This window comes from Pararge aegeria, chromosome 11 (genome assembly GCF_905163445.1).
Source record: "Pararge aegeria chromosome 11, ilParAegt1.1, whole genome shotgun sequence".
NCBI classification, from domain to species: domain Eukaryota; kingdom Metazoa; phylum Arthropoda; class Insecta; order Lepidoptera; family Nymphalidae; genus Pararge; species Pararge aegeria.
In genome coordinates this window covers 2993132-3009188 of record NC_053190.1, presented here as the reverse complement: position 1 = coordinate 3009188, position 16057 = coordinate 2993132, and the positions used below count along the sequence as shown (strand labels likewise).

At 37.1% G+C, this 16057-nt stretch overlaps 2 protein-coding genes across 4 annotated transcripts in view; one reads left to right on the top strand and one right to left on the bottom strand.

Annotated features, from left to right (window-relative positions):
- The first annotated feature begins 8362 nt into the window (after positions 1-8362).
- On the top strand, positions 8363-9359 carry LOC120627761 (chorion class CB protein PC404-like). The gene is made up of 2 exons (XM_039895787.1): positions 8363-8452; positions 8963-9359. Exons 1-2 carry the CDS (start codon positions 8402-8404, stop codon positions 9293-9295), a joined length of 384 nt encoding a protein of 127 aa, XP_039751721.1. The 5' UTR covers positions 8363-8401; the 3' UTR covers positions 9296-9359.
- Positions 9360-12269: 2910 nt separating this feature from the next.
- LOC120627190 (chitooligosaccharidolytic beta-N-acetylglucosaminidase) overlaps positions 12270-16057 on the bottom strand; it is a 35028-nt gene continuing 31240 nt past the window's right edge. For all 3 annotated transcript variants that reach the window (XM_039895047.1, XM_039895048.1, XM_039895049.1), the window contains exons 15-16: positions 14037-14184; positions 12270-13398 (exon numbers count right to left, since the gene is read on the bottom strand). In XM_039895047.1, the coding sequence (XP_039750981.1) occupies positions 13314-13398; positions 14037-14184 (233 nt within the window). In that variant the 3' untranslated portion in view covers positions 12270-13313. The remainder of the gene's footprint in view (positions 13399-14036; positions 14185-16057) is intronic.

The following is a 16057-nucleotide window of genomic DNA, read 5'->3' as shown; positions in this document are numbered from 1 at the left end:
CCCTAAAGACCATTCTATGCCAATCGTAATTAGTTATTCATTGAGGATTTGAATTACCAACTAATTAAAGGTGTTTACTTCATTCATTATATTTATTGATTCTTTTTATTTACCCACCTATCTTCTGACATTATAATTGATGGATTATAAACTATAAATAGATATCTAGGTGTAGGTATTATAAAGTTAGGTGTTTATTTGTACCTATAGAAATTAGAGCGGTGAAAGCCTATTGGTTAGACCTTCGGCCTTTCTTGAAGAGGAAACGAGTTTGATCCCTGGTCCGCATCTCTAACTTAAGGGTTATGTGCGTTTTTAATTTTAAGCAATTAAATTATAATTAAAAGGAGAACATCGTGAGCATGTCTGAGAGGAGATCCATGCCCTGTAGTGGGCCGGTAATGACATGATGATGTAGATAGAAATTGAGTAGACAAAGGGTATTCAGAACTGATCAAGGTAAATGATGGCGCGGGTCTCTTTTCTTCAGCTTTTTGTCTGGTGGTCGATTTGACGGTGGCTAGTTACTACTCTAATGACAAACACAAGCCACCAAGCATTAAAGCGTTCTGGTACGATGCCGCGTGGGAACCGATTAGGGGTATGGATTTTTAAATAACTTATACCGCTAAAAGTTTAGCCCGCTACCAACTGCATCAACACTTACTAAATATATGAAATGTTGCACATATTTTCCGGGACATAATGTAAACAGCGTGTAAATGAAAACGTCAATATTACTTCACATGCTTTAGAGGTACATTGTTTACTGTCTCTGAGACTTATCTGTAAAAACGAAACGGTAATAGTATTTGAGTAAACCACTTTCATAGTTGTACTAAAATAAATCAGATACAGTCCTGACAATTGACATTCGCGTGTCGATCTTTTATCGTCATTAGGGTTGTCACTTTGAATGTTTTGAATTACTTTGTATGGAAAATAACTATGCTTCTTTTGATTTTATATTTTTACTGACTGATTCATTATGAAATATACTTGTGTACCCTTCAACAGTATTTCGTAATTCGGTAACACGTTGTATAAGGTGCATCCTTATTACTTTACGTACAGGAAAAGCGCCAAGGAAATTTTGCCGCAGGATTTATAAAAGTCTATGTTACCTCTACAAGACTTCACAGCAAATCCGATCCGATCTTGATGGAAAATGTTTGTTATATGAACATGAATATGTGAACATTTGTTTCAGTATATGGGCGTTTATCCGTATATAATATGTATTTATTTATATTATTCATAAAAAAATCATCTATAATCCTAGTACTCATAACACAAGCTATGTGTGTAGTGTCGTAGTATATTTATTTATTTATTTAAGTTTTTATTTTGATTGAGATAACTCTCCTTAACACGGATATGACGGACGTGACATGGACTTTATATGTCAGGAAAAAAAACGGTTCCTATGGAATTTGTAATAAACCGTCATAAACGCGGATGAAGAACGCGTGCAGCAGCGAATGATACATTAAAATAACATAAAACCGAAACATGTATAAGATAAATTCAAATTAATTTCAATACAATTTTAGTGACTTATTACCGGTTCGAAATAAACTGCCAAGAATAAACCTGAAAATAAATAAAAAATAAATAAATATACTGAAGCAGGATAGCCTTGTGGGGGAAGGGAAGCGGAGATAGCCTTGTGGGTAAGGCTCCGGCTTTCCTTTCGTGGAGACCGAGTTCGAGCCTCGGTACGCGCCCCTAACTTTTCGGAGTTACGTGCGTTTTAAATTTAAGCAATTTAAATATCATGTGCTTTAAACGGCGATGGGAAACATCGCGAGGAAACCTGCATGCCAATGAGAATTCTCCATAACGTTCTCAGGGGGGTGTGAAGTCTACCAAACCGCACATGACTAGCGTGGTGGACTACGGCCTAAACTTCTAACTCTGGCGGGAGACGGGTCTCCTGTCAGAGTGAGAAGTATAGTGCCCTGTAGTGGGCCGGTAATGAGTCGATGATGAAGAATACAAACATCCATCGCCATCTAGCCCCAAAGTAGGTACGCATAGCTACTAAGATAGATTATGAACATAATATACATAAATATTTAAAATATATTATATATATATTTTACACCACACAAAAGTTTTCCAGTTGTGAGAATCGAACTCACGGCCTTGGACTTAGAAAGCAGGGGTGCTTCCCAGTGCGCCATGCTGCTGCTGGCATTCGGCGCTATATAATAAAACAATAACGTGAACAAATATTCTACCGATTAATTACTCTACAACAGAAGGGCTTTAAGTACCTACATAGTTTAATATTAAACTTCAAATCCTCCACAAGAAGCAGTTAATAGTTACGACAGTTTAGTTAAATCTAGGTTAATGTATGTTCGTGGCGACTTTGAACGTGTCAGTCTTGTTTGAAAGGAGGAAATACCGCCCTAACTGGGAAGCAATAAAATGGGATAAAGCTCCAGATGTAAGCGGTTATAGCCCGGTGGGTAGGACTTCGACTTCACTTTCGGGGGGCAGAGTTCGAACCCTAGTATGCACTTCTAACTTTTCTAAGTTACTCGTACGTGCCTTTAGCAAGCAAAGTAAAAAAATATTTGCTTCAACGGTGAAGGAAAATATATTGTGGAAACCTGCATGCCTGAGAGTTCTCCATAATGTTCTCAAAGGTGTGTGGAGTACGTAGCACCAACCGCAGTGCCGACCCGTGCTAGGAATTTGATCGGTAATGGGTTGCAGCTTCAGGTTACGAAAATGACAGTTAAGTAAACTGTTAGTTGGTATTTGATGTTACGAAACATCCAAAAATACTTGGCCAATCTTGATTTACTCCTAGCACCTAGCAGAAATCTACTTTAGTTCCGATTACTCACAGTGACGCGCGTGTCTTGAAGTTTTACATGTGTTTATATAATTACGCAGTTCGTTTCATGGTGCCAGGTGCCATGTCTCACACAAGCCAGCCGTAGTGGTGTCAGCGTAGTGGTGTTTAGGTCGATTTTGGCTCGTACTATCCCTCACTATAGCGAGGTACTCATTCCAAACTCACTCATTCCAAATATTCTCAAATTTTAATTTCAGTAATACTTGGTGGTCCGATAGGTAATAAGATAACTAGATAATAAAACTTTCAATGTATTAAATACATTTTTTGTCGTTTTCTCTACAAACGTAGATTTTTATGTTTTATCGGACGCTTGGGAGAAATTTCAGATCATTAGCTAAATTGACAAATCTCCCTCGGTTATCAATGTTTATATTGTACCTACCGTGAACAAAAAAAAATTAAAGATTATATTCGGTCAAAGTTTTTAAACAACCGATAATGTTAATGACCTAATTAACGATAATGAACATAACTATGTGAGAAATTAGCGAGACTTTATCAAGCAGCCGCATTAGGTCAAAAGTCGCACAACTGACCAGAATTAGCATAAAGGTGTTGTTCCACTGTTGCGCATGTTAGGAAATAGGGAATTACAGCACTTTATCTATGATAAACCCGTTGATTATATTAAATATATATTTAATATAATCATCGGTTCATCAAACAAATCATAGTTTGTATACTCATTGATAATGTATTGAAAATAGAATAATGGACTTTAGTAGACTGTCAATGAAAAGTATAGGATCTATGGCGGGTGACGCGAGTTGGACAAGATAGATTGGCGGGAAAAAAAAGTTAGCACGGATTTAAAATGAATTAATTGAGAAAAGGAGATTAAGTAGAGTATTGTGGATAGAACGTTACAAATTGGGAATAGATGATTTATAATGGAAACGATATACTTAACGAAATATTGTTGTAGTGGAACAAGAGTCGTATATTGGTGATGGCGTTGAGATAAGTTGTTAAAAGTTGTTGGTACTATGGTTGTACCTGATGTTGCACCAGATAAGTATATCTCATCCTTTGGGTTATTTAGGTATCATATATGGAGCCCTAGCATTATTTTACACAGACAGTTTATGTAGCAGAGGTTGCTTTATACAAACAACTTGTTCCAAAAGTCCTGATGTTATAAGTGATCATAGTAGTTATGTTTGACCTGTCTTATATGTCTTGTATCAAAGGGCCTACCGGTAAAACATATGACAATGTTGTAATTGTGTTTATAAGTTGTTTTTTTTTGATTGAATAAAAGAGCAACGGTAGAGTTTCGTGGAGTTTCTTGCCACTGGTCTTCTCTGCCGGAGACAGCATTCCGAACTGGTAGTAGAGTAATTTAAAGGTAACAAGTAATATGAATTATAGAGCAGCATATTATACAGTATTAGAGTCGGTCCAGTTGTTTTATTTTACTCCTTGGGAAGACAGGGTTATAAAGTACAGACCCACAACACTGCTCTAATGCAGGTTGGTGGGCTTTAATGATATCTTTTATAAAATTAATACTTTAATAGTAAGGAAGAATAATAGTCATGAGTATAAATAATCACTGCTAAGAAACTAGGTATTTAGCTTCAATAATACTGTTAATTAATGAAAGATCTAAATGCCATCCTGAACATTGTGGGTATTGACCTCCCGGGCGCAGTGGTGAGCGCTACGGATTTTTAAGTGGAGGTTCCAGGTTCTATACACAGCCAGGAGACCAAAATTGTATCCCCCGATTATATCCCCTGAAAATTGATATAATTAACGTGTCCACCTGCTGAAGCACGGGAACACGGAATAGATGAATTTTACACCCGTTTATTATCAACCATATACTTATTATTTCCACTTGTGCACTAGTGCTCTGAGAGTTGATAAAGCTGTGGGAGAAGATAAATATTTATCCTTTCCCCGGGGAGATAATTGTATCCTGCCCATGCTAGCCGTGCTGCAGGGGCAATTTGGGAAATCACAATTTCTGAATTGTCTCTAGTCTGGTTTGCTGGGAGGCTTCGGCCGTGGCTAGTTACCACCGTTATAGATGTCGTCCAGCTGGTCTATTGGCAAGCATCAAACTACCGGTAAGCTGTTACAATTCTTAAAGTTATTAGCTACCATCATTTGAAAGTCAACAGTTATTTAGGCAGTGAACTAAACTGATCTAAGTATATATAGTATTGCTTTCCACCCTTACTGTACGATAAAGGCCTTGCTTTGAAATTCAATAGAAAACCTCCTCCTTGTTATATATAATACAGGCGAAATAGCTTGCTTTCTGGAGACGTGTATATGCTACACTGGAAATTTTATTAATCTCACGGGATATTACAAATTATACGCAGAGGCAATTGCGTACACGAGCTCGAACATAAAAGGCGTTTCAGATAACATGCTTCAGTTTCAAATTGTGAATAAAAATGCATTGATCCACACACACACTCACACACATGCACAGCCCACACCAATGGCACAGTACCCTTACAAGTTTTATATCATAATAGGCGACGATAGTATTTTCCTTATAACAAAACAATATTTTAGATAAAACATCGTGTTTTGTTACAGTAAATGCCTACTTAATCAGCAATTTTGGTCATTTAGTGATAGGTATAGGGTGTAGTATAGTAAACAGATACTATACTTATCATTTGACAGCCGATTAGCGCAGTTTTCAGCGACCCTGCTTTCTGAGTCCAAGGCCGTGGGTTCGATTCCCACAACTGGAAAATGTTTGTTGATATGAAAGTTTTTCAGTATCTAGGTGTTTATGCCTATGTTATAACTATTTATGTATATTATTCATAAAAATATTCATCAGACATCTTAGTACGCATAACACAAGCTACACTTACTTTGGCACTAGATAGTGATGTTTGTATTGTTGTAGTTTTTTTTTTTTTTTAACTTGCTTTTTAGAGATGCGCATAGGCACCAGGATTATTGTCCGCAGAAGAAGTTGCGAGTTCTTAAATATAAATATATTTTTTTTAATAAAAATCGTTCATTTTTTATTAAAAAAAAAACCGTGTGTTTCAGAAAAAATGCACCTGTTCACAGACCACATCAATAACACAGCAACCTTACGAAATTTATATAAATTATTATCTATATATTTCGGCGGCGATAGTATTTTCCTTATTAGTAACAAAACATTATTTTAAGATAAAATATCGTGTTTTGTTAAAATAAACGCCTACTTTTGCAGTAACAAACAATTTTGGTAATATACGTTAGTGATTTGTTTTATGCTAGGATAGTGATGAAGAATAGATTAAGAAATTACAGTATCCCCGTTCAGCCATTATTATATGCAGTGCCCCAATGTCCAAAAAAGGTGAAAACGCCCCGCGCACGTCTCACTTTACACCCGCGGAATGTTGGTAGCTAACATTTTCTTTCCCATTTTATGAAAATCGTATTCCCATTTTAGAACATAAGAGGTAAAATGATTACTGTAAACTGCTAAATTTTATGAAGTGACTAACCGTTTGTTCGAGAGCCATTCTAAAGTGGATTGGTTTTTGATGCTTCAATATTTGTCGTGTACACGGTTTCTGTACGTTCTTAATTCTATATACCATAGACTTTTTTTCTACAAAAATACTGTCTTTAGTAGATATAAGAAATATATGAAACCTATCTCTTTTAAACAAGAAACAATAATGCATTCTAAGTTGCAAAATAATTATATATATATATATTTTTTTTTTTTTTTTTTTATTGGGACCAAGTTACGCTTGGGACCCAAGTGTCTCCTCACACAGTGAGAAGGAGTTAAGGCCGTAGTCCTCCTCTCGCCTGGAGAACCCTCAGGCATGCAGGTTTACTCATAAAGTTTTCCTTCACCGTTGAAGAAAGAGAGTTTAATTACTTAAAAAGCACATAACTTTGAAAAGTTAGAGGTTCGTGCTAGGATTCGAATTCGGCCCCCGAAAGTGAAGTCGAGCTTCTACCCATTGGGCTATCACCGCTTGTTCTTGATATATAATGTAAAACTATGGAAAGAACTAAAATAAGTAACGAAATGTGCAATGTACTTTATCTCATTCTCTCGTATATTTTTATGTGTGTGATTCTTTACATGCATAATATTCAGTTTACTTGGTGAACGGTGAATTAAAACATGGTGAGGAATCCTGCATGCCAGAGAGTTCTACATAATGTTCTCAAAAGGTGGGAGGATTCCACCAATTTGCACTGGGCCAGGATGGTGGAATACGGCCTTAACCCCTTCTCATTGTTGGAGGTGAACCATGCCCTGTTGATATGATGATATTATTTTTATTGTGTCACTTTGCCAGCGTGGTTGATACTCTGGCAAAGTGACATAATAAAAATAATTTAGAACGGCCTAATCCCTTCTCATTAAAAAATTAGAGTTTATAAATGATTTCAATTGATTTAATTCAAAAGGTTTTTAGGTTTCTATTTTTATTCCGCTCACTAGACTTAATTTAAGTGTATGCGCTACAGAGATGGGCGATAATAACTGCGACTCAGTCTTGCACTATAGCAGTATTATCGAATTTGGGTTTCATGATACACATTACCTTATGTTTGACTTATTTTGTACTATTTTTAATTTACTGTGTAACTGTTAATTGAAATAAAGTTATTATTATTATTATTATTATTATTCTGTGAGAGAGACTTGCTGCGTAGCGGGCCGTGCTTTGTAATGGGTTGATGACGATGAGGACAAGGTCCAACTTGTTAGTAACTGAAAAACCCAAACTATAGAAGTTATAACAATATTTATTACAGAATCCATATTGAAAAAGCTACTTGCTGGTTCACAAATTATCATTTTAACATTTCGAGGTCGTACATTGACCTCACTGATAAATTTCATGTGCAAAAATATCGTCCCAAATCCTCCCGAATGCAAGAGACTCTGGCATCTTGCCCAGCTATAATACGATCAATTCAATTTAGAATTTCCTTTCGACGACCTTTTTGGTACAGTGGTGAGTTTTTGGTGTAATTAGGGGTCCTGGGTTCTCTATTTATATAGCAATAATTGACGGACCAAATGTAATGCAAATTATTAATATCCAAATTGCTTCTCCGGGAAACAAACTCGCACAAATCCGCGCTCACCACTGCGTCCGCGTCATCAAAATCTACTTAATACAGAAGGTATGTCCTAAAATCAATAGCCCTTAGTTTAATTAGAACAGTTTTAGCTGTTAGCGCTACACATTAATTACTAAACATTCAAAATCGTTTTTTTACATAAAAGTTAATAAAATAAAATAAAAGATTATTGCGTTACTTTTTCACTACGTCTACGAAAGAAATTTCGTGACCTTCCAGCAGAATTGTTATCGTCAAAATTATTAAAAATCGTAACATTTCTTGCATGTCACAATAATTTTAATGTAAATTATGCATTTGTAATGCCCAAGGAGGTATATTGTGATGTAAGTTGACTAATGATAAACTGGTTCCAATATAAATAGGACAGTAGGTTAGTGCAGGGCATCATATCATTCTAGCTTTAAATCAATAAAGTGTGTAAAAACTGGAGCAATGGCGTCTAAAGTCGTATTTGTCCTTTGCTTACAAATGGCACTTATGAAGGTGTGTATAAAATATTTTTCACTTCTCGTGCTCTCAAATTTCTACTTGTTAGGGCAATAAAATAGCATTTTATGCTCTTGAGCATATAACTGTAGGTTACCAGTATCCATGAAAAATTCACTTATGATTAGGCAGTATAGGTCTCCGACCTAAGCCCGATATTTCATGCAAGAATTTTAAGAAAAAAGTTTATAAATCATTACAATATTAATTCCCGTTTTATTTACTCGTAAACGAATATAAATAACTCTGTAATAAAATCCATCATATCCTCGACTCAAATAACACAAAACTTCAGCTCGGGTTGGAAAACGACTCGGATGAAATGAACTTGTTTACAATCTATAGGTACCTACTATAAATTAAACTATAACATACTCTTGTTTTGACAACCTAATAGGAAACTTTGATAAAGGAATGGCTAAACAAATTTTTGAAGCAAAATTATAATTTATGTATTTTATGCAATCCCTAAGGTCGCATTAATAAAATAAAATTTTCTTTTGACAGTACACTCTCGGCCAATGTATCCCAGTGGCCGCTGTGCCAGAATCATGCGGTCCAATATTCGGTGTGCCAAGCGCGTTTACCAGCGGACTGGCAATGCAAATGCCCTGGATTCCTAGCCCGAGCTTCTCAGTAAGTTCAGACGACTTGGGAGTAATCGGCACGGTGACTGTTCGCGGTTCTTTGCCATTCCTTGGCACCGTGAGCATGGCAGGTGAGCTACCGGCCGTCGGTCAAGGCACAGTAATGTATAACTGTGGAAATGGAGACATCGGCATTGTGCGTGAAGTGCCATTCTCTGGCATGGTGGCACCGATGGGTGCTGTTTGCTACTGATATGTACTAGATTTTAAGTAATTTATATTAGGTACCTGTTAAATAAATATTCATTTAAAAAAAAGTTGTATTTTTGAGAACCTCTCAAAAGACAAGATTTCTTTTTTCTGAATTTTTTAGGACAATTTGCGAAGTTGTATTTTTTAAGGTAAAGCTGTCCTTAAAGTACCCAGACTATTTAAGTACGATTTTATTATCCACAAATAGACACTTTCCCCTCTCTCTTAGATGAATTTCGAGCTGGGATGTTTCAATCTATCCGGACAAAGCCAATTATTTCGTTACTCTGGACTGAGAAATTCTTGACAGAATATCTAGCATATTCATGTTCATCACACAAACATTTTCCAGTTGTGGGAATTTAACCCACGGCCTTGGAGTCAGAATGCAGTATCGCTGCCCACTGCGCAAATCGGCCGTCGAATATTTGTACGCTCGTGCTTATGACAATGATGTGTATTCCGTCTCGTTTAACAATCCACTAACTATTATTGACCACTCTGAATACTAAAAATGTCAAATGATTACATCATATGTTAGATAAAGAAAGTGAATTATGTCATTAGAAAAAAGAAACCATGTAACAAACTTCGTAAGTAAAATTTGATAAGATAAAAACGCTAAACGTGCTTGCAAGCATAATATTGAAGTCTAATTAAATACTTGTAAATAGCATTGTTTTGTAAGTTACTTCTGGAGGCTCAGCATTTTATAATATTGTTGACGTTTGGATTCAGAAGTATTACTCTGACTAGCTGTTGCCAGCGTACTTCGTCCGCATTTACTACGGTTTTTAAAACCCGTTGAACCGTTGGCTTTAGCCTATGTTACTCTACGTCGTCGTTTCAACTCACTCTATGCTTAAAATCGAGTGAATTGGTTACCTAGTTAGGAACAAAGCATGAGAAAACCTCAGTTGTCTCCTTAACTAGTTTAAACTTAAAGGACTTGAATAATTTCCAAGGTTTTTATGTCAGAATTATTACACTGCTCAATATAAGCAGCTGGTTTAGCCAACTTGGCTGATATGGTATAAAAATATGATGGCGAAGCAGCGTGCAGAGCCTAAGCATAAAAATTTATCGATTCTTATATGCTCTTAGCGTCCTTAAGGCAAACACAAACTACGAAACTGCTTTGTCTGCCTACTACGCATACGCCTATTCATGGTTCCGCTACGGGATTATCCTCTGGGGAGAAAGTACCAACGTCGGGGAGATATTCATCCTGCAAAAAAAATGCCTTCGTCTATTAGGGAACGTCCAACCGCGCGACAGCTGTAAACCCCATTTTCTCAAGACTAAAATGTTAACTTTGCCCTCAATTTATATCATGGAAACCGCCCAATTTGTAAACAGCATTACTATTTATACAAAACCCCAGAACAAACCAATAATGCATTCACTGTTCTATCACGTCACCGACACAGGCTAATACTACCACAATATAAATTGAAAATGTCTGGCCCAGGTCCTTATTAGTAGGTCTATCATGATCTACAACAAAATCCCAAAGTATATTACAGAAGAAAGGAATGAAACGGTATTTAAGCGAAATCTGAAACATTGGCTTATTCAAAATTGTTTTTATGGCGTAGACGACCTTTTTAAATATGATGCTAAGACCTCAATTACATGATATCTTAATTATTAATTATCAATTATTATATAATAAAAGTGTGTCATTAAATCCTAACTCTATAATTATTGTTAATCGAAATTATTCTTATGTTTAAGTTGACAAATTCTAATATTTTGATTTTATTTTTCTATTTTTTAACTTTTAACTGTGTGTCCGTTTAACTGTGACTTAAGATATGAGCCCATATTACATCCAATTTCATCGCTTTACATAATCGCTTTACATAATTGTTTCATTGAGTTTGTACTGTAACTATTTGTTTCATTAAGAGTATTATTAGAATATTTTGTTTTGAGTTATTTAACCTGCCACGCATCTTCCTTACATTAGAGAGTGATGTTACTGAACACAGAGGGTGAAAATACGATGCCACAGACAGACATACACAGGCACGTCAAACTTATGACAATCCGTCGTTTTTGCGTCGGGGGTTAAAAAGATTTGACAACGTCGGACAAGTATGTATTAAAGCTGTTGCCCGCGACTTCGTCTGCGTTTGATTTTAATTTTTGATGTGGCATTCAATTGAGTTGTAATTCTAAAAAAAAATTAAGTATTCAGTATCGCTATGCCTTAAAGTAGAGGTTTGCTGCTGTCCGCTGAGGAGTTCTGTCCTCTATCTCTAACCACATTCATCAGATCTAAACAAAGGGAGGGCAAAATTAATCATATATTATAACCACTATAGTACAAAAATAATTATTTAAATCGGTTATAATTTGTCGGAGTTATGGTGCTAAATCGTCAAACACTTTCATACCCTCTCCTAAACCAACCGAGCTTAATGTCGGGATAAAGAGTATGCTATATTACTTCTAACACTTCGGAGAATATGTGTACAAAGTTTTATGAGGGTCGGTTAAGAAGTTTTTGCGTGAAAGCGTAACAAACAAACTTACATTGACATTTATAATATTAGTAGGATGTACTAGCTGTTCCCCGCGGTTTCACCAGCGAAGATAAACAACAATCCTGAGGTTGCTTGGGTCAACATCTCCCGAGGATGCTTCGGTGTTGGTGCCAAGCGTGCGTAGACAGTACAACATTGCTGAAGATTTGTCTGTTTTCGAGTATAAAGATCCAAGAGATTCTCCAGCTTTTTGGCTGAGTATAGCAAACTAAGCTTAATTTAAATTTTGCAACGGTGAAGGAGAAACATCGCGAGGAAACCTGCATGACTGCGAGTTCTCCATAATGTTCTCATAGACACGTTGAGTCCACCATTCCGCACTGGGCCAGCGTGGTGAACTACGGACTAAACCCTTGTCATTGTGGGAGGAGAACCGTGCCCTGTAGTGTATCATATTTATAAAGGAAAGCACTAAAACAAAAATTTGTAAATCACCCAATTATTTATTACACGACACAAATAAAACTATAACATAATGTAACAAAGTATTGTAAGACACTGTTTAGAGAGTATTTAGAAGAGTATAAGGTATGTAACCATTGAGAGCCTTGTTAAAAACGTGGCATAACGTTGGAATAGATGCGCAGTGTTTTGTCACACTCCAACTGACGGCGCCTTTCAAATTTTGAAGCGTGACAGACTGCATAACTATTCCAACGTAATGACAAGGTCAAGGTTTTATTAACAAGGTCTTAGGGATGTAAAGGATGACTCATATTAAACCGTGCCGGGTGCGATTAACGTCTTAGGCACGAACGATGCATTATAAGAAAAGTTTTTTAAATTTTTCCAATGCTTCGTACGTACATAATACGTACGTATATAAGCAATATATAAAAATTAAAAAAATATTAAAAATCATTTATTTCTTGTCTGTCTATTTGTAGTGCCCGTTTTGGAACTCACCGCTAAGAAATCAAGAGTAAAACCGCCGAGAAACTCAACAGTTGAACACGACGTAATTCATTTATTTTTTATACAAAGAAAATTACTAATTGGCTAATAGTAAGTAACGATGCAGACTCAGCTGAAAACGCGCCTAATTAGTTGGGATTTTCCAATTTCCGACGCGGCACTAACGTTATTAACAGAACTTATTGACCTACCGGTTTAATATGTGCGTTTTCTGGCAGTATAAGTTTTATTCAGTAGAAGACGGCAGACCCTCTACTCCTAATCGGATGAAATGAGTCGGAGGAAATAAACCTAAGTCCAGCCGTTGACGTCCATATGTTGAGATGTACCACCTTAATACCTTGATTTTATATGACTTTTAAATCATCAATTGACATAGATAGAGGAATTTGAAATTCACAAACCGATTTTGCGCATATTTACAACATCTCCATCATCTAAGATTGTGTACCACGGCACGGTCTACTAGCACGTCACGAAAGGCACGGCCTAATGTAAATCAACCTTTATTCGTTTTGCAGCGTGTGGAGTATTAAAAGTACTAAGTGCCACTTAAGCGTAGCAGTTACCATCGTTCTGGTAACACCATTCCGGCTCGATCGACTCGGCCTTAATCCCCATACGGACTAGACGCTCCCTGCAAAAAAAAAATTAAACAATAAAGCAAATATAAAATTTTTTTAACAACACATCCTACTCACTAGCAGGACTATCACAGGTAGGGGACAAAAATTATATCCCCTGACAAGGAATTTAATTAACGTGTTCACCTGCTAAAGCACAGCAACATAGATTAGCAGATGTTTATCCCCGTCTATCCAGTGGTCGTGCGGATGAAATGGTAATGTTGACGTTGTATATTCTGATGTGGTGCTATTGAGAAAGGCGTATGTCCAGTGGTGGTAGTGATGAAATGGTGATGCTGACGTTGTATATTCTGATGTGGTGTTATTAAGAAAGGCGTATGTCCAGTGGTCGTGCGGATGAAATGGTGATGCTGACGTTGTATATTCTGATGTGGTGTTATTAAGAAAGGCGTATGTCCAGTGGTCGTGCGGATGAAATGGTAATGTTGACGTTGTATATTCTGATGTGGTGCTATTGAGAAAGGCGTATGTCCAGTGGTGGTAGTGATGAAATGGTGATGCTGACGTTGTATATTCTGATGTGGTGTTATTAAGAAAGGCGTATGTCCAGTGGTCGTGCGGATGAAATGGTGATGTTGACTTCGTATATTCTGATGTGGTGCTGTTGAAATGTCGATGGAGTTGTTACCTAGTGTGTAGCATACGCCGCTCCGCGTCCTGCCAGCCGCTGGCGGGCTCGGCCCAAAGTCGCTCGGCGAGTGCGGCGGCGCGTGGCCACAGGCGCCCGTCTAGCGTCACCGAGTCCGACTGCTCCGACCACAGAGCCGCTTCACCACCTGCGGGCGACGCATACACGTATAAATAACCAAATAAATATACTACGACAATACACACATCAATACAAAATTCAAATTAAGAAAATGTGTGATTTTTATTTGTTTTTCGTACTGTGAAGATGAGTGAATCCAATGAAGAAATACAATAAATTTTAAAATTTTAGTACAAAAAAGGTAAATATGCAAGGCAAGTCGGGAAAACCTAGTGCAGCGTCTGTGAGAGTAGCAAAAATTTGGTTTAAGCGTTTTCAATCCGGAAATTTTGATGTCAAGGACGCACCTCGCTCTGGTCGCCCTAAAAGTGGAGCAAGATCGGCATTTCAGTAGTTATAACGTAGCTGATGAACTGGGAATTGACCACAAAACAGTTTTTGCGCATTTGAAAAAAACTGGGTACACAAAAAAGCTGAATATTTGGTAGCTCACTGAAAGAAACCTATTGAGCCGTCTACTCATTTGTAATTCTTTATTACGACGTAATGAAACCGAACCATTTTTGAAGAAGCTGATATCTGGTGATGAGAAGTGGTTCATGTATGACAAGAACGTGCGAAAAGGTAGTGGTCAAAGGCTTAACAGACTGTGGCGAAACCCGGTTAGCTCGCAATATGGTGATGCTGTGTGTGTGGTGGGATTGGAAGGGCATTATTTATTATGAGCTGTTACCACCAGGCAGGGCCATCGATTCTGAACTCTACTGCGAACAACTGATGAGATTAAAGCAAGAAGTTGAGAGAAAGCGGCCGGAATTAATCAACAGAAGGGGTGTGGTTTTTCATCATGATAACGCTAGACCTCACACATCTTTAGCCACTGAGCAAAAATTAAGAGAGTTTGGCTGGGAGGTGTTAACGCATCCGCCGTATAGTCCTGACCTTGAACCGTCAGATTTCCACCTGTTTCGGTCTCTAGAATTCTTTAGGCAGTATCAGGTTAACATCACGAGAGGACTGCCTAGACGCGTTTTTTGATCAGAAGCCCCAAAATTTCTACAGCAATGGGATTATGTCCCTACCTACAAGACGGCAAAAAGTTATCGAAAAAAATGGTACCTACATACTCTAGTTAAATGTAAATAAACTATATTAAAAAATGTTTTGAATTTTCTTAAAAAAATGCGAACAAACTTTTTCCCTAACCTAATATATATTTACTTTAAAATCTACAATGACTGAAAACTAACATTAACAAACGCACACACCATAAATTTTAATTAGTGTTGCCCAAATTCAGTCTTGGTCTTGCAGTCTTGGTCTTGTTCTTGCGTTTTTGCAAGACCAAGACCAAGAACAAGACCGCGTATTTTTAGCAAGACCAAGACCAAGACTGACCGTGCAAGACTTGAGCAAGAACAAGACATAGCCTGCAAGACTCTTGCGTCTTGCAGCTAGGACTTAGCGCTATTTCACGGAGTAGTTAGGTGTAACAGTTCGGTGTATAGGTAGGTAGGTACGCTTAGGAATTCTATGAGACGCAAAAAACTATATCAAAGAATATGAAAAACTGGACCTATGCGCATTACGACTAATACCATAAACATAGCGAATAAAAAAATATCTATTAAAATCAAACTGAGTGCATGCATAGTTATGTTTTAACCATCGGCACTTTGATAATGCGGCATCAAAGGTTTTGTACTTACTTCTCAAAGAAATTTGCCGCTTTTCGGAAGTACATGGTTATGATACACGCGCCGGCGGCTTCTTTTGAAATCTAAAACAATCGTTGCCGCCGCGCCGAAATCATAACATTTGACACTATTCATGCAAAATAATTTCGAATTTTAAGAGTACCTACAGGTGTTCCAAAGAATAAATAAGTTTCAGATTGGTGATTTTAGATTGGTGGAGGACGCATGAGACAGAGTATCCGA